Raw genomic sequence first — 20,137 nt, forward strand, 5'->3', positions numbered from 1 at the left:
ATCCAGTATGGTATATAGAAAAATTCTCTTAAATCTTATCATAATCTTTAATAAAATTCATAAATTCATATTCCAATTTATACACAATATATAAATTATATATACTTTTTCCAATTACTTAAATCTTATAAAAATCAGTAGAATATATTCAGTTTTTAGATGATTCATTTGATCTCATTCTCCAATTTATTTCTACATTAGATATTTCATTATTCGATTCAAAAATATGTATTTTCATAATACAATTATGTGATTATATTAAATTCAACTATAATACTTATATTTATATATATATATATATATATATATTTAGAAATATTATTACATCTATAAATTATAACTAATAGATACTTTATCAATAAAATATTACAATTCAAGTCGTATCCCCATAAAGAGTTAGACCAAGTTAAGACAGCAATTTTAAATTACTTTCTACCATTTTTATAATAAAAATATATTCACCCAAGTAAAATAGTTTTCTCGAGCATGTACATGAAAGTTTGACTTCTTTAAAATTTTAGCAATATGCCAGTTAATAAAGATTAAGAATTTTTCATCGATATCTATTACTTTGCGAGTTACGATTTTCAAACACATAATATTGCTTGATAATAAATATATATAATTCATATGTATTGTTTTGTTATCAAATAATGAATTTCCTCATCAAAGCTGAAATTTATTCTTTTGAATGATTATTTTATTATATAACATTTATTCAGTTTGTAACATGAAAGAGATCTTTTGATTTACTTGATCCAGTGACTTTATTGATAAGAATATGTTATATTTATAGTATGCTACACTAATAATCACAAAATTTACATAACAATATGCATTCAATAATTCGTCTGCTAATAAATAAATTAAAATGTCTACATTCATACTTCTGGCTCAGACCTTACTAGGATATTGTTTCCCCTCCATCCTTCTTCCCTCATCGTCGCAACGCGTTAAGCCCGACTAGTCCCTCTTCACCTTCGTATCCCGAAGCTTGGATTTTCCCCGAACAAACCTCTCTCTCGCTCTCTTCATTTCATATTCACGCTTAAATCCCTGCATCATCTTCGACCTTTGCGAATTCTCTCTCACTTTCGATGTCTCTCCCAGGTGGACTCGATGACATCCTCACGCCTACCACGAAAGACCAATTCTTCCTCAGACCTCGTTCTTGCTCGAGTTCTTGCCAAAACTCTCGAGTTTCTCTCTTATATAGAAAATATGCCTTTACCCAGCTTATGACATTATCCATCTCTACGGCATTTCTTCGTTTGCCTCGCACCAGACCCTCGGCACTCCTCTCCGATGCTGTATTAACATCATCAATACTCGATTCCTTCATGTGCGTTCGCATCGCATCTCTGTCTACGCTTCCCATCACTCGTCACCGTTCACCATCTTCGCCCCCATCGTCCCGGCGGCTCGGTCCGTGAATAACTGAGTCTCTAGGAGGCTGCATCTCCGGCTTCACTGACTCCAACGAAACAGTGACGTCCTCGTAGCGACATCGACGGACTTGCCATTCTGACAAGCGTCGACGGACTTTTCGCTCGGCGCCACTCACACTACCTTTCGTAAGCGTCCGGATCATACGTGTCACAATTCGGCAAAGTATTTTCTTTCATAGTCATTCCCAACATGTCATTCCCATCCTTATATTTATTCTTTTCAAATTTCAAATTACATGGAACGGAATGATGATTGTGCCTCGACTTTATTATATTCACAAAAATCATCTGGACAACACTACATTTAGACTTTGTGAGTGCATTCTTTTTGAATAATAGGCTGGGCATTGAATTAATGTTCTATGGCGTAAGATTTTGATTAAAATCGTAATAAAAAGTGTACTTCAACTGTAACATCATAAGTCTGCTTAAGACATAATTATTAAAAAATTTTGTAACAACCATTAAAAAATATATAAAATATTGTTCCCTCAAATGTACCAAGCATATTTCATTTATTCATATATTTTTTCATTATTCTTGCGCGACAATTCGATATCACCCGTAGGTAATTTATAAAAAATAATGCAATAATTCGACAATAATGCAGCACTATCACGATATTCCATTTTTCATTCAAAACTATCAAAATTCACTATTCAAAAAAATTATCTAAGTAATGAACATGTATAATAATATAAAACGACTAAGTCAATAAAATCTACATAACTAATAATCACCGAACTTAAAATATCAGTCGACTTTAATTAATAAAGAAAGAAAGAATATTAACCCAATATATATATATATATATATATATATATATATATATATATATATATACATATTTATTCTGAAAAATAAAAGTAATTACATACTTCAACTAAATGAAAATATTGCCATCTCAAGTTAACGTTCTTCATTTACTTTATTATCAGTTATGTAAATTTTACTTGACGTAAATCGCAACATCGCAAAAAGGAGGACAATATAAGCATAAAAGCTCGAAATATTGTTAAATTTCTGTCATAAAAATAAAAAAGATTCTTATAAAATCAAAAAAACATTTTTATGTTTTCTTTTACCTTTTTTTTTCTTTTTCTGTTTTTTTTTTCTTTTTGCTTTTGTTACAATTTTAGTTATGAAAATGAAAAATTTCAAAGAAACATTCAACTTTAAGAGATAACTAAACTGATTGTATTGTACAATTTCAAAATAACACATCACTCGGAATTTTATAAAATGATAATACATATATTTTCGCTTTATAATATGCTTTTAAAGCTCTAATACTGATAAGCAGTTACGTGAAAAATAAACATTTTTAACATTTAAATGGTTGTGGCGATCATAATTAATTTTTGTTTTTACTAATGTGTCAAGGGAGCTAAGGACATTTTGAAAATTATATTCTAATAAACAATATAAAAATGTATTGCAATAAATCACAATTACAATATATATATATATATTTTTTTTATTTATGAAATACATTTGAAGAACATAAACACCACTCTTACACAATATATTAATTAACAGAAATTACAGTATTACCAGCATGATATATGCTTATGACATTTAGCCATTTGCATAATTCATAATATCGATTATAGTAATATAAAATATATCTACATTACATGATGCATTGAGTAAAAAAAGAAAGAAGATGAAAGATATTCATAAAAATGCTTTATACAACGTTTCGAATAATCACAGAAGGAATATTTAATTCACGAAAAGGATCTAAAACTTATAAATTGAAGGTAATGCAGAATTACATATTTATAGGAACATCGTCCAAGATGCCCGAGAAAAGAATTTTAAAAGGAAGTTTATAGAAATATTGTTTAAAAAAAAAAATTTTTAAATACTATGCAGCACATACTATATAAAAATTAATTGATTTGGATTCTTCATTAGCTGAAAGTATGATAAGTGTAGAAGGTTAATGATAAGTAACGCCGTACTAAAACATCTCGGAACAAGCTTGAAAATAGTTTTAGTTTTTTAAATAAAATATCTCGTCTATCCTTACCAAATGTCACCTTCATATTCTCTTTATTTGTTTTTGTAGACCTTCATTCTTTCCAATATAACTTTTTACCTGAGGCATGAACTTTTAAATATTCTTTCTCGACCAGCTGAATTACAAGAGTCCTTTGCGCGAGTGCGCGAGTGCCCGAGTGCGCGAGTACACCTTGGATCACGACTGACGGCAATTTGACTTATACGCTAGAGAAATTCATTTCTTCGTTTTCTCTCAAGACGCCTCGAAAAATACGTAAACCGGTATTACTTTCAAGTTATAACTACTGGATATTTTTACCGATTTTAATATGCACTCGCTATATATATATATTGTGGAGAAAGTAAAATTATTAGGCCATGCGGCGATTATGTGTTTAGACCGATAATTAATTGAAAATAATGAGACATATCAAACAATATTAGTAATTTGAAAATAGCTATTTACAGATAAAATCAAGAATTTTTAGCAATATAATTTGTGCTAAATAGAAACACTTACGACATTTTATTAAGAAATATAAATTGGGCCAAAATTCTTTTGGTGAATCTTTAATTGAAATTAAACAGTAAAGAAATGCCCAGTTGATCGAACTCTCCTTGGAATTTACTTTCCATTACTTTTCCTTTCAAAATCTTTAATTACATTCTACATTAGAATCTAAAATTTGAAACGAATAGTAATTACGAATTTCTTGTGATTTACTGTTTAATGACTTTATTAATTATACGGAATTTTAATTATTATTATTTATGACATTAAATTAAATATAACGAATTAATTGGAATAATATTTTAAATTTCACTACCTAAAATTACGTTTCTAGAGATAGATAGATAGATAGATAGATAGATCGATAGAGAGAGAGAGAGAGAGAGAGAGAGAGAGAGAGAGAGGGAGAGAGAGAGAGAAATAAATAATCGACCATCCTAATGTAAAAATATATATTATAAAATTTTCAAAAAGTTATACTTTCAGCCAAATAAAATAAAGCACGCAAAATTGAATTTTTTGATAAAAGTTAAAAATATATTTATTTATGCTGGTATAGTTAATTTTGCAATATTTTCTAGTTATAATGTGCAGAAGAATTAAACGAATTTTATTGAATTATCTCGAATAGAATAGGCTCAACAGAAAATGTACTCTAGATATTTTAGATAATTGTTCGATGGAAATAAAAAATGAAAGAGATGCAATTTGAATTCGATAAACATAGAAGGTAATTTTTTGTTTTTAATCCTTAAACTTGCCAAGATCTCTCTTTTACCGTCAAATATTGTAGAATATGAATATATTATTTTCTAATAAGAGTTGAAAAAATTTCATTATTTCACTATTTAACTAACATTACACAGTATTATTAATTGTAATAATTTGATTATGATAGATAAAGATAGAACTAAATAATAAGTATGAATTCACATTTTAGTTCTCTTTTTCCCTTTTATGTATGCATGTATATACATAACACAATACGTGCTTGAGCGTTCGCCCTCGCGCGCGCGCATACGTATGCTTTCATGCGTGTCGGGGTGGGGAGTGGGGTGAGGGGTGAGGGATGAGCGGTGAGGGGTGAGGGGGGAGGGGTGGGGAGAGGGGGGGGGGTGAGCTTGTGTATGGCGTTTGTGTATTGCGAAGTCAAAGATGAAAGAATACCGTAGGGGAAAGACTGACTGGGCTTACGCGCCAAAACATCGTTTTAGTCCCCGTTTTTCTCAAGTTTTTCCTTTTTTCTCGTAGAATAATATACTCTTGACAAGTGGTGAGCGAAAATTAATTTGCCAGACTTGGTTGCCGATGTATAACTACTGTTGAACCTTCTCATCTGTATTCGCTCCAGTGATTTTTCCATTTTGTACGTAAGCGCAGAAAGACGCATGAACAATTATTCTGAAAATCTACGCTATATTGTTCCTTTCAGCCCACTCACACGTTTTACATTGTAAAATATTTCGGCGACATTTACATTTGGTCCATTTTGGAATTATATTAAATTATTAATGAAAGCATTAATCTTCAAAAGTCCTTAATATTTACATATGTTTTTTAATTAAGCATCGTGAGAATTGGCATTCATGTTTCATAAATCATACGTGAAAATGAAAAATTACCATTAATGTATTGAGTAAAACAAAAGATTAAGAAATCGTAGTATTCATGCTATAAATTATAATTTCGTTCCAAAAATCCAAAGTTAACGCAATAATAATAAGACCTAAATTGCTCGATCGAAAGTATCGAAGATTATTGTAAAATTTTGATTTCTGTTATTTGATGATTATTAAACCAGATTTATGGCCAAACTTTTAAAATACAAAAATTTTGTTCCTAATAATATTATTGTAACATTTTCAAAATTTCTATAATATACCTCAATTGTCACTCAATAATTCAATTTATTTATCCCATGCTTGAACGAAACATGATAATTCACTCTGTCAGTTTGATTTGTAAGATATGAAAAGATTAATAATTAATTTATATCGAGCAAATATGTAAATGCAGCTTTAAAATTGCAAGAGCATATAAAATTATCAAAAATATTCATGACACGAACATGACACAATATTTCATATAAAAATATAAAAAATATATATTACATAATGTTATATAAGACGTAAAATGTAATAAATATATACAATGTGTAAATATATATTGTAATAAATAAATGAAATTTTATTAAAATTAAAAGCTCTACGTATATGGGCTCTCATAATGCGTAATAAATGAAAGATTGATGTTTATTATTTTAATAACATTGGAGGTATATCATCATCCAAATTTATAGGGAAGAAAAATTTTTCACTGCAATAATACATCGTATGATTTTAGAGAAAAACGATGCACGGTGGCACGCTAAGTATAATAAAGTCTGATAAATGAAAAGCCAAGTACCAACTAATATTTGGCTAAAAGGGTCGACTCGCTCTCGTTCTACGGTACCACAATTATTATCCCTATTTATGTCGTACGTACACAGCGTATACAGAGTCTCGCGTGCAATAAATGATCAGCGAATAAAGGAACGTAAAAATGTAAGAGGGGGGGGGGAAGAAAAAGGAAAGTCAAGAGGAAAAATCAATACAGCCGCGTCACGATTGAATTTCTTTTTTAATAACTGTGGAACATTGTCTGTCCGAGTCGCTTCGAGTGAGCCATGTAGTTTCACTTGAATAAGAAAGAAATAACGCTACTTTCCACCATCATCCCCACCACCCCACCTCCCCCCATTTCTACCCTCAGAAAAGTAGTTTTGTTATTCTTTTTGATTCTTTTAGCTGGAAAGGTTAAGCGACCGTTGTCTACGCTGTTTTCGCTGTTCTAATAAAACGACGACGTCCTTTATAATAATGTCCTCCTCCTCCTCGTCTATTTTTTATACATCTTTTACTACTACTACTACTCTCTCTCTCTATCTCTCTCTCTCTCTCTCTCTCTCTCTCTCTCTCTCTCTCTCGCTTTCCGATTCCCTCCCTTCATTCCTCTTTCTTTTTCTTAATCTTCATACCGCTATTTTCTCGAGCGCAGCAGACAAGATAAACCCGAACACTTAGACATACTTTCTGGAAACGCGAGAGAATTAGATGTGCAGCGAGAGGAGGCTGGTAAAGTATTTACCGTAATAACCTCGTCATTATAAGCTTGCAAATTGTTATGAGGTAAATAATATTTGAAAAAGGCTACTTAATATCCTCTTCGCGAAACTTACCAACTACGCGAGTTTCTTGCGTCGCACCGTTTACAATTTCGAATTATTGAGGAAAATCGTAATATCCTAGTGCACGGGGACATGGAAATATTGCTTACATTATTTACAAAGTATAATTTAATCGATCTAATCTGCTATTTTGATCATGTAACTGTTAGATTTTTGTTTGTTTGTTGGTTTTTTTTTTTTTTATTTTCGATGATACACTTATTGTTGTTATGTTATAAAGTCGTACTGCCGAAATATCCAAATAAATCGATAAACTATCGAATTGAGCCGCAACGATAAGTTTATCATCCACGTTCTATCCACTTTACATTCCACAAACAGCGAACCAACGAACTTCCCGCCGCGGAACCAATGGGACGCCCTTGGCCGTCCAAACGCTGGGGTCGCACATTCGCGGGAGCATGCGCACCACCGTCGGCACTTACTCCCACGCAACGCCTAAATCGCGGAGATAAGACTACGATCCTCTCCCAGGCAAGCGATCAAGCGATCGGCTCTATCCTCTTGCGTACACCCGATGAACCCGATCCCTTCTTATCGCCATTATTCCACGAGATGATCGGACTAAGCCAATTGCCGAAGCTGCGACGTTCTCTGTAGCTTTGGCTACCTCCATTTACCGAACCTCCCCCTACCACTCGTGTCACAATCGACGACCCTCCTCACTTCTCATTATAGCGTATCCTCGATTGCGTCCGGCTTCGTATTGGTAATTTGTATGGCATTGAGCGAGCATTACGGGCCCTCGTCAATTATTATATCGTCGATAGTATTCGGATGATCGGCTCGGCGACAGTGCCGCTCCAGAGCTTTAAATTAATTAAACGAACCAACTCGATGCTAATTGCCTCAAAGCGGCTTTATAACTTTTCTTCGAGTATTCGCAATATTATTAAAAACAGATTTATTAATTATGCTAATGGTTAATTTATAGGCGTCGCTTTATTATGTAGTACGATGTACATGAATAATGAAGGATGTGGGAGAAGGAATATTTCCTTGGAGATAATATTATGTATCGCGAGATAGTAAGTATGAAAATCAGAATTTTAATTATCGATAATGAATAATATATTGATAATACTTGGAGGTCAATTGCCATCGTGATCAATTCTATACTTGGGGCCTTTTTTTTTTTTTTTTTTTTTTTTTTTTTTTTTTTTTTTACATATAATACACACTTTCTTAGTATTTCTACGTATAAAAAAAAACATTAACACCAACGTTACTTTATTTATATTAATTTCCAAAACCAGTCAATACCATATATATATATATATATATATATATATATATATATTTTATTTTCATCTCATGTAAAATACTTATTATTTAAATTTTGTGAATATGTGAATTAAAATATTATTATGTATGGTGCAATCTTTTTACTTCATTGTATTATTATTTATAATGAATGTATTATAAAGAATTTATTTAAATAGAATTACATAAGTTGTATCGATTATAAGTTGTAATCGGTTATACGAAATATCATTCGAAAGAGAGTATTCGTATTCTTCAAATTTTCAAACAGAAATTTAAACAATTAATAGGGGATGGAAAAATTTTATATATAATTATTAAATTTCATTAGCTGATAGTCGGGGATTCGTTAGAAAAGAAAAATGTTAATAAAATTTGATCGATTTAAGGCAAATTAAGTAAGTTTTAGGTCTAGCGTATATACTTTATTTTGCTAATAAATTAAATTCCATAGCTAGAAGCGTAATTAATTATCTCACTTTATCAGCAAATTAAAATTTCATTATGTCACTCAATATGTAATTAGTATAGTTCTTCGAACTGAAATAGATGATACTTACATTTATTGATCTATGATTCTGTTCTACGTTTGTAAAATCGAATCAGTTGCATTAAAAAGATTACGCTTACGGGCACTAATTTATCCGCGTCCACTACTAATCAATTCATATGAAATAATTATATTACACTTGAATCTATATATGGGCGGACGAAGTTTTGGCATATTTATATAGAGCAGAGTCCTCGATAAATATTGGATTTGAATGGAACAATCGTTATTATTGATTGAAAATTGTCATTCGTTCACACAATATAGGCGCTCCTTGTAACCTGCTAATTCTAACGTTTCTCTATATTTAGAACATCAATTTTTCTCAATTTTCAATACATCGTCTTGCTTTGGAAATAACGCGAGACATCGTGTGACGGCGACTTCAATGTAAAAAAAGGAGATATGCCACTTACACTTCCGTGACGACTTCTCCCAACTACCCCTAACTAGCGTACTCGTAAAATAATAATAATAATAATAACAACAACAACAACAACAACAACAACAACAACAACAACAACAACAACAACAACAACAACAACAACAACAACAACAACAACAACAACAACAACAACAACAACAACAACAACAATAATAATAATAATAACAATAATAATAATAATAATAAAGCAGAATCCTGGGGACGCGAGATAAGAGATATCGTGATGTAAAAGGATGAGAGTAACGCAAGGACACTTTTCAGGTGGCGTGGTAAGCTATACAATTTCGGAATCGCCGGTCGCGGAGCTCAGCGACACCTCCTACGACGGTGTCCGACAAGACGGAAGACTGTCGGGAGGCCTCGGCCGACTGATCGATGGCGAGACCGGCGCCGACAATTACAGGCAGGACATCGCTTACGAAAGAGGTGAGCTTTATCGTCTTATCGTCACCCTCTCGCCCCTCTATCGGCCCCGCGAGTCGACCCCGCGGCCATGTCAAGTACGACCGAGCGTTTGTCAGCGCCAACTGACTCACCGCCCGTGCGCGACTTTGCGTGTTTCGCTATTACGGATTAAAGATTATTCCCCTACTGTTTTTACTTAGGATAGACGTGACCATTACACTCTCTAGATCCTTATCTCGACTACGAAATTTAACTCTTTATGAATATGCTTGCATATTTCTTCTGGCGCTCCTCTCAGAAACCTCCCTCCCGGCCACCATCGCGCATTAAGAGCTCTATGACGCAACTTTAACTTTGTCATAACTACAGCATGGGTGCTCATTCGTCATGATCATCGCACTTTAAATGACACAGAGGCTTGCGCGATAATAGATTTTCAAAGTGGAAAAATCACGATTATCTCGGGAGTTGTTGCAAACGGCAATTTTCACGGCATTCTCATTAGGCCAAGTTACGCTAGTATTTGATATTAGTATTTACGTAATATTGCTACCAGTAAGGATCAATATCTACGAAAATATGATACTCAAACCATGAAGGTTCAAGAGAATATAATTTTAAATTAAAAAAAAAAAGGGGGAAAAAAAAATAATAAAGAAGAAGAATAAGCGCATTGGCATTGCGAGCGAGGACAGCAATTACGTGCCATCATTCTTGACGACAACAAACGGTCAATCGTCGATTATAATAGCCTAGCAAATCTTAAAATTTCATTAGAAAGTAAAATTGAAAATTGCCGATGGGTAATAATAGCCGGGATTGGGGAGCGATAATAATTTACCTAAAAATATGCTGAACTTTCTATCCACAGGTACTGGTTGGCTGGCTTGGATGCGCGACAGCTATCCCGACAATTTCATTGAGCTAATTTTTTACTTCGACGATCTAAGAACTTTTAACGCTGTGCACATATATACCAACAACTATTTTAAGAGGGATGTGCAGGTAATTAATTATCATTGATTATCGTTGCCAGGTAAATGAAAGCAAACCTCGATTAATTAAATTATTTTCATTTAATTGTCATTACCGTGGCACATTATTATTCGAATAATAACTTTAAAGCATTGAAATTATAGTTGATTTTATGGGACATATGATATTTGCCAAAAAAATTACTTTATTTCTATCAAAATTTGGATATATTAGTTGATTGATTATAAATATTAATGTAAGAAAAGCCGTGACTCAACAATGCCCGCACGTGTAATATTTCCAATAACAACAGCAACAAGCTCCACGGAATAATTAATACAGAATGTTAAAAATGACGTCATTGAAAATATAACCAACCAATAATGTAAAAACGAATGAACATTGAATTTTCTATTAACATTTTAATCATATGAAAATTAATAATTCCACGTTCGATTGTAATATTAAAATTTCGTCGCACGGAAATAATTATTATGTCATTCTTTTTTCCTTTTTTCCTTTTTTCCTTTTTTTATTTAATGGCCGATCGACGAGCTCTAATATAATTGATGATGTATAATCTTAATCGAATATTATCGAACATTGACATATCGTTAAATATAAAAAATACGTCATTTTCACTCATAACGTACTTCCAGTCGGTAGAGCGATACCAATCAATCGACATACTTTATAAATATTACTACCGTATTCGACTCATACAAAGTTCGCTTGCATCCTAAGTAATCCAAAGTACATCGGCATTAATTTAATACGACCCTATCGGAATTATAATTTGTACTTGTATGAATAATTATTTTCTCAATCCCAATCGTGAATTGTCTGTTGGACTGTTGTTTGTAAAACATTGATAAGCCCTCCGTTACATTGAATTAGTGTCACAATATTTCTTATGCACAGATCCTTTAACACATACCGATCGAATAAAACAAAAATTTAACTCGAATGACTTGAAAGCTTCCAATTGCGATCTTTTTAAACTATCAACTAGACCTATCAAATTAAATTCACATTATAAAACAATGTATATTATAAATATCACGAACTTATATATTTATTATATATATATATATATATTATATACGAAATTATAAATATAACGAATAAAAAAAAAAAAACCTATATAAGGTATATAATTTGTTGTTAAAGAACATTTAAATATTCTTTAAATAATTCTAAAATATAAGTTTTACAATTCAGTAGATTTATTGAAAATCATGTGACAAAAAGCTTTCATCGTTAAATAATTAATAAAAAAAAACAAAAAAACAAAAAATATAATAATTAATTTTTGAAATTAAACATTTATTCAATAATAAAAACTCGTGTTATTGTAAATAATACTAAATAATAATTAATAATAAATTAAAAATACTTTAGTATGTACTAAATTTATTATCTATAAAGTATCCAACCACGAAAATTCGTAAATATTCATTCGGTATGTTGCAGCTACGTTTATCTTATTTAATAGTTTCAATCTTAAATAAAACTTAGCAACGATTATCTAAATCTATTTTAGTTCGTATAATTTACTAATTTACTATATTTATTAGAAAATTATTAAAATGGAGACTTTAAGACAATTTATATGTATGATATTGACTACAAAGCCAATGGCAATTCTGTACATTTTAATATTGTCAAGAACGACTTCGACTCACTTTTCTAATAATTTGTAATCCAGTTTTCTTTACAGAAAAAAAAAACAGAAAGAAAAAAAAAGAGAAATTTTGTCGCTCTTAGAGTATGGCGTCGTATAATGATGTCAGTTGTTTTTATTATTTTCATTACTTTAACGCTTTGATTTTTATTATAATTCTTGTTTCGAAAGCCAATTTTTATCGTCACAACATCTCTATTGCAACCATAAATCTATTCTATTCGACAACTATGCAATATAAATCTAAAATCTTATTACATTTTGAAATATATTTTTATCCCAACATCATAAAGCTATATTATAATATTATTTTATACAATAGCTTTTATCAATATTATTTTGCGATAAGGTTTTCCAGCGACATATAATTCTTTTATAATTCTTGTAATTGAAACTTGTAATCTATCTAGTGTTTTGAAATTATGACTTTTTAATTACTATAAATAAATTATATTGAATAAATATATAATTACAACTTTATCTCGATGAAAAAGACAATATATATATATGAAAATTTCCAATCGTATTGTTTAATATTCATATAAACTTACTAAAAACTCTACATAATTCTACAAATTCTATATAATTTAACCATCTTCTTTTTAATTGTATTATCTCGCACGTTTATTAGTACACGAAGTTACTGTTTTATCATATTTTTGGTAGCATTATTATGCTTTCTATTTATATTCTGCGGCAAAAATTTTAAAAACTTTTTTTCAATTACCTATCGCGCAATGTCATGCAGGTGATGTTAATACATTTGATATTGCCTAGTTAATTTTATAATTGATAAATTATTAAAATAGAATTGGTCTTGAAGGTATACTTGAATAACTATTAAAATCCTTCAAAAAAAAAAAAAAAAAAAAAAAAAAAAAAAAAGAGATAAGATGTAAAAGTAAAAGGATTCTCTTTCTTATCAATAACGTACAAACAAACACTCCTTTTGCAATTTTACATACATAACTTTTGTCGACTAATAGATATCAATGTAATGATATCAACCTCAATTCGATTCGACTATTGCTTTATAATATAGTTATCGGTAATAAATTATTTAAATAGAATAATGAAACTTTGTTACAATTATTATTGTTTGATATTAAATTCATTTTCATGAATGCTCATTAATTATCTTAATAATTGTTTGTTGGAAAACGTACGTCTTGAATAAATAATATACGAAAATATATCGTTCTAATATATTATTGAATTGTTACTTGTTGTCTTGTTAAACTAATATTAAATACATTTCATAAATTACGTATTTGTTATGATTTTTCTCGAATCGAGTTGCATGTGAATTGAATGAAAGAACATTTTGTTGGCTGAATTATGTCTACACGATCCAGCGTAATTATTGAAATAAGACAAAAGGTAATGTAAATTCATCTAAACCTTAATTATTTTTAATTGATCATATTACTTCTGAATTGTATTTATCATACTTAGTCACGAATGATATATTAAATTATTTATGAGCCTAGTACCGTATTACTTCAATACCACGCAAATTCATTGGTCAATTATTGCCAGGGCATAATTTACTCTACTAGCCTGTTTGTCGAATAATTGAAAAAGTCAATTTTACAACAAAGTAAACGTGAGAATAAGGAAAAGCAATTGTCCTTACAACAGGTATTCGCGCGGGCTGAAGTGTTATTCGGCGGTGCCGAGGGCAGCGACGAGATCGATGAGGACATGGAGAAACCCATCTCCTACTCGTATATTCCGGATACGAATTTGGAGAACGCCCGTAATGTCTCGATTGCCCTACATGGACGCCAGGGCAAGTTTCTCAAGTTCCGCCTTTATTTTGCCGGTCGCTGGATAATGATCGCCGAGGTCACCTTCGACTCCTGTAAGTATATAACCTCCAATATGTGGTCCGACCATGAAATTCAAGCACGGCATCAAATTTCCAGCGATTTTTTCTCACAATTTCATCGATAGACGGAATAGGCGCGAATTATATAGAGTGTCCGTTAAACGCGACTCTCTACATTAACATTGAAGCCCTCGCCAGGCAAAATTAATGCGCATGTCATTTAAATTAACAATGCCTTTTCTGCGTGTGCTACGAGAATGAATAATGGCTTATAATATCGAGGCGAAGTGTTTTAATAATACGATTTAATAACGTGAGCATAATTACTTGCAAAACACACACGAGCGCGCGCGCGCGCACATATAACTACAACTATTAACTATATCTCTATATATCTATCTATCTATCTATCTATCTATCTGCCTATCTCTCTATCTATCTGCCTATCTCTCTATCTATCTATATATATATATATATATTTGCTTGTGTGTGTGTTTGTGTTTCAATGCATACGCAAGCGCACTCGTCGAGCTTATTATTAAAAATAGAGGCGACGGAAAAGCAGGAGCGCTTGCGTCGAAACCTACTTTGCTCCTTATCACCGAAAAATACGAGAATTTTTTTTCTCTAGATAATATGTGCACTTGATCAATATGCAAATTCAAATGAAAGTAAGTAATTTTATTTTTCTACAAGCTTTCGTAAAACATAAAATTACTCGATTTCAAATACAAAATATTAATAATCTGAACATCGTTTATAATAAATAACATTATAATACAATGCCAATAAAAATGAAAAGATATCAATTTAATCTGAGTAAAGATAACGATGAAGTATTTATTTTATTTTAATTTTTAAATTTAAAAGATCAAAAGCCATTAGTAAAAAAGAAATTTTATTTAAAGTCAATAGATAAAAGAATCTCGACAATATATTTTAACTGCATTTTAGCGTTTTACAAAACAATCACATCCAAAGTAATTTGTAAATGTTAAGATGATTGAAAGTCGTTAAAATTTGTTAAGAATATTATTTTCATTGGGCATGTAGTGAAATACGCTGGTTTATGAAAATAGCATTTAAATAGAATTTATGTGGAAATAATTAGCTAAGATAGAAAATAATTTATTCTACAAAGTCTGAGATATGAGTTGCAAATAGTCTTCTTATAAGATCCAAAAAAAAATTACTCGTTTCTGAAATATGTGATCAAATGCTAAGAATTTTTATTCCCTACGTGGCAATCTACAATTAAAAACAACAAAAAACAAAAAACAAAAAACAAAAAAAAAACAAAAAACGCATAAAAACATTATATTACCGTAATTATTGATTCACATTTTTGGTTCATATTATTGATTGCCATTTTTTTATTTGCCTTAATGCTTTTTTTTCATAAAAAAGCAAAAATTCATCAATATCATTGTAAAATGCGACATTTTATTGGAAAGGATGATGAAAAAGAAAAAAAGAAAGAAAGAAAAAAATCTTTAAAAAAAAAAAATGAGAATCTCGGAATTTGCGTAGCTAGGTTAATCGAATATTTACTATGCTGACATTTACCATTAAATTACTTATAAATCCTAAGTAATTTGTCAGAGCCTTGATTTGAATAGTGAAAACTTTCAGAATATTTTTACTAATAAAATAACTAATATAACGTTGCAGCGTTTTATCGAAAGCAGCAAATTTTATCGAATTTTTCGTAAAATTCTCTTGTACGTTAATTTGTATATGTATATGCGTGTGTACATAAATGTGTTTGCATGTGTTTTGAGGATTAGCCGTAAGATGAATATAACATTGTTTAAAAAGCGTGAATGGGATGATAAATGGAGAAGTTCGCATTTAGAATTGCATAATAGTAGCTCTAACATGCCTACCAGCCATCATACATCCAATATGCTAAAAGAGAAATTTGGCCCCGGGCCCTTTATTCCTGTTGTCCGTTAGCCTGATGAACGAAGCAGCGAGCGAGTGAGCGTATAGACGCGAGCCAACTGTAAAATTCGTAAATTCCCTAAATCAACAATTATCTTATTCGCAGGGAATCCGTACGCAAACGCCACGGAGGAGACTGTGTCCGAAATCAGTAACGAGGACGTCGTTGGTACGGTCAACCACGACGCTGATCTCAACTTACAAACGAGTACGTATATACCTGCAATCAAACTTGTCGCAAAGTGCCGAGGGAACGCGACGTTCTCTCCTTCTCTTTCAAACAGTGCCATTACTGTTCCGCTTCAACTTTGCGAGCAAACACCGTCCGAATCGTGACGAATAATCGCATTTGCCCGTCGCTCGGCTACTAAAACTCTTTTATTCCTCCCCTTCTCTTCCCCTATTATTTTTCGCCAGGATTTCATTTTATTATTTTCTTATTCGTTTGCTTTCCCATTTTCCGCCCGATCGTCGTCATCCTCCGACTTGGTTAACAACCTAAGCTGCGCCTCAAATTATATTTTGATGAACTATCGGTCGTCGAGGATCTTGGGCTCCGCGTCGCTCTAGTAACTTCATTTAGAAAATGAAGCCGCCATTCTTCTCCCGAAGAGTAGATGCGATTAAGAAGGGATGACGAGGACGGAAAGGAGAATCAACTGCCTTTGAATGACATGAGAGTTATTATAAGAAGCGCCGTAGGATGGAACGGACGGAGTGGGGGGATTGATTATGTGGGTGGTCGGGAGAGGAGGGGAGAGACGTGTTTTACACAGAAGAGTCGCCTCAGTGGTGAATACTTTATAATTCTGTAGCAACTTTAGCGTAACGTAAACAATTAGTCGGATTAAGTGGCAACGCTCTTTACCGGTATAAGCATGACAAGGAAGGGGAAGTAAACGGAAGTTTCGGACGCGCAAGAAAGTTAAGAACATGACAAAAATAACGGGCACACGAGTGAAACTGGGTTAAAGGGAGTAATGAAAACATTCCTCCCTTAGTCCTTCGTATCGGCTGTCTAATTATAGTTTACATTGAAAAAGGCGCACTTTCAACTAAAATATACCGAAAATTTCGGCAACTATTATTTATGTTCTAATCTTTTACTTCAATATAGCGTCTTATGAAACTCGTAATCACTTTTTGAATGAGCAAATAATAAGTTTTAGCAGTAAACTAATTGCGTTGAAGATTATACTCTCGAGTAGACATTCAATTTTCGAACAGTTGAAATCATATAATAAATTAAATTTAATAGTTTAAAGTTAAGACGATATTTAGTTATTAATTGAAAAATATGAAATAATAAGGCTGGTTGTATCATTAACGATTCAAGTAAGAAAAAACTATTAGTACAATATAATATTTTTATCAATATGACGCTTGAAGTAAGTACAACATTTTTTAATTAACAGCAATACCATTTCTCTTCTTTTTTTTCCCCCATTACATCGAGTATTAATAGAAATGACTCTTGTATAATAATAATGTATGCATATAAAATATAGAGTATTAATTATTCAACTTTTAATTAGAATTGGAAGATCCTGTTCCACATCATAGAATAAATAAATAAATAAATAAGATACTGTTGTCAAAGTTCAGTGACATTTATAAAAAATGAAATATGAACAATTATAAACGAGTAATTTAAAATTGTTTATACTCGGATAGTGGCTGATAATGGTATATATATATATATATATATATATATATATATATATATATATTTTATAAAATAAAATAAATAATCGTCCTGCTAATTCACGCACACCGAGTTATAAGATATAAATTATAATTTGCAAAAAAAAGGAACGAGTTCTAAGACACAGAGATATACCGAAATTCTTCATCTTATGCTATTATTATTAATATTGTTATTATTACTATGTTGTTATTGTTTTTTTTTTTTTTTTTTTTTTTTTTTTAAATAAGAATTATATTGCAAAAAAGAGAATCAATGAATAGTAAGATGGTGGACTAATTTTCGATTGCATTAAGCTATCATCAATAATACTGAAAAACACGTTACTTTATTGTATCTGTTTGTAACTATAAGTATAACAATAGGGTTACGTAATTGCAAAATCATATCGATAAACATATTTTGAAGAAAACATAAAGGGAAGCCGCTGAATGAACCGATAAACAAATAATACTTGCATAAAGCTGAGAAACGTAAACTCGAAATACTAATAAGAAGACAAAATGTATTATATTATGATGTTCGCTAGATTATTGCTTTAACATGTTAACATAAATATAAAGGACATGTCACGTTGTCAAAATTTTTCTTACTATATCAAAAAAATCTTTTTCACTTGGAGTCTTCTTCGCATACATGCGAGTGTCTGCGATTGCGAAAAGCTAGACTGACAATAAATTCAATGATAAAAATCGATTTCACTTTCACACTACATCGTCATTCGTAAAGCAAGTTTTACGTGTATTTTTTCATCAATGAGATGGTGGACAATTTTTCTTGCTACGCCAATTGATTTGTCCGTTTGTATGGATAATTTATCGTTAAGGAAATATCGGGATTTATAGTGGCTGATGTAGGGATTAATTGACCTTCGACAGAATCGACACTTAAAATTGTCGTGAAAGATTACGATTACGTAAAGTTGACTGCCATTCATTGCATCTGCAAATTAATAAAAAAAAAAAAAAAAACATTCCTACGTTTATTGTTAATTCTGAGCATAATGTTTCCACAACGTAATGTTACTCTCAACGGTTATCAATGGAGAACAATTCATGCAAATCAACCATTAAATATAAGTTTTTAAGTTGAAAATTTAATACGAATGTGAATGAACAGAATTTTAAATAAATTTAAGCCGAATAATTAAGATAAAAAACCTTGAGGCGCTTGATGTTTAGATAAAAATTATAATAGGTATAAGTTAATTGATTGTCAAGTGATATATTTAAAATTGAAGCGATTATGTAATTATATTATACAATTATATCGCACATTATCCGCAATGATCATAACAATTATGATTGCAATAAATTAAATATAAATCCCCTATAGGATAGATGTAAGAAAATAATTTTTTATTTGCACGCAGTTACAGCTCGGGAAGAAGATCAAGAATACATCGAAGTTCTCATTGGAGTTCTCACAGCAATAACATTACTTCTCTTACTCGTTTTTATTATCATCTTGTTGCTCAGTAGGCGTCAAAAGTTACAAAGTTCACCAACTGTATTAAAAAATCCTTTTGGCTTCTCAATTAATATGAAGGTACGAGAAATTACTTTCTAATTTACTTATTATAAGTCAGCATTTTATTTGGCGCAGCACCGTTAATTACGGAAATACGATGCGTTCAGAGTTTTGATCGATAGAGAAACGAACCGTTAATGCTCTGCCACACAATTTCTATTATATAAATATTTTTGATAAACTTGAAAGTAATTACTTCAATTTCTTCTTTTTCTTTTTTTTTTTTTTTTTGGATACATTAATATAATATTACAGTTTATTTAAATTGTAAAATAAGCGCGTTTATGAAATAACTCGGAAAAGCAATGCATTGAATTCAGAAATTCAGAAAATTTATATTTAAATTCATTTAAATTTAGAAAATTATTTATACGATTAATAATTGACGATAGATATTGTAAATGAATTTTTGTAAAATAATAATTTCTTTATGCAATTAATTAATTTGTGTCTACAGTTTACTAATAGTTTTTACAATTATCTTCGTAGATTAAAAATTTTTACTTTTTCATTTTACCTACCAGTTCCTTCAAATAACCATTATGCTTAACGACACTTTAACCTCATTTTTCTCTTCATAGTCATAATCGTTGCATTAGTACCGGCAATT

At 30.9% G+C, this 20,137-nt stretch overlaps 1 protein-coding gene across 1 annotated transcript in view; it reads left to right on the forward strand.

Annotated features, from left to right (window-relative positions):
- Positions 1 to 20,137, forward strand: part of LOC105364996 (discoidin domain-containing receptor 2-like) — a gene marked incomplete at its 3' end in the record, with an annotated part of 143,771 nt that overhangs the window by 113,493 nt on the left and 10,141 nt on the right. Inside the window, exons 5-9 of the mRNA XM_011503041.1 lie at positions 9,715 to 9,879; positions 10,730 to 10,863; positions 14,159 to 14,381; positions 16,399 to 16,500; positions 19,370 to 19,545. Coding sequence (XP_011501343.1) covers positions 9,715 to 9,879; positions 10,730 to 10,863; positions 14,159 to 14,381; positions 16,399 to 16,500; positions 19,370 to 19,545 — 800 coding nt within the window. The remainder of the gene's footprint in view (positions 1 to 9,714; positions 9,880 to 10,729; positions 10,864 to 14,158; positions 14,382 to 16,398; positions 16,501 to 19,369; positions 19,546 to 20,137) is intronic.

The sequence above is a fragment of the Ceratosolen solmsi genome, unplaced genomic scaffold (genome assembly GCF_000503995.2).
Source record: "Ceratosolen solmsi marchali unplaced genomic scaffold, CerSol_1.0 scaffold61, whole genome shotgun sequence".
NCBI lineage: Eukaryota > Metazoa > Arthropoda > Insecta > Hymenoptera > Agaonidae > Ceratosolen > Ceratosolen solmsi.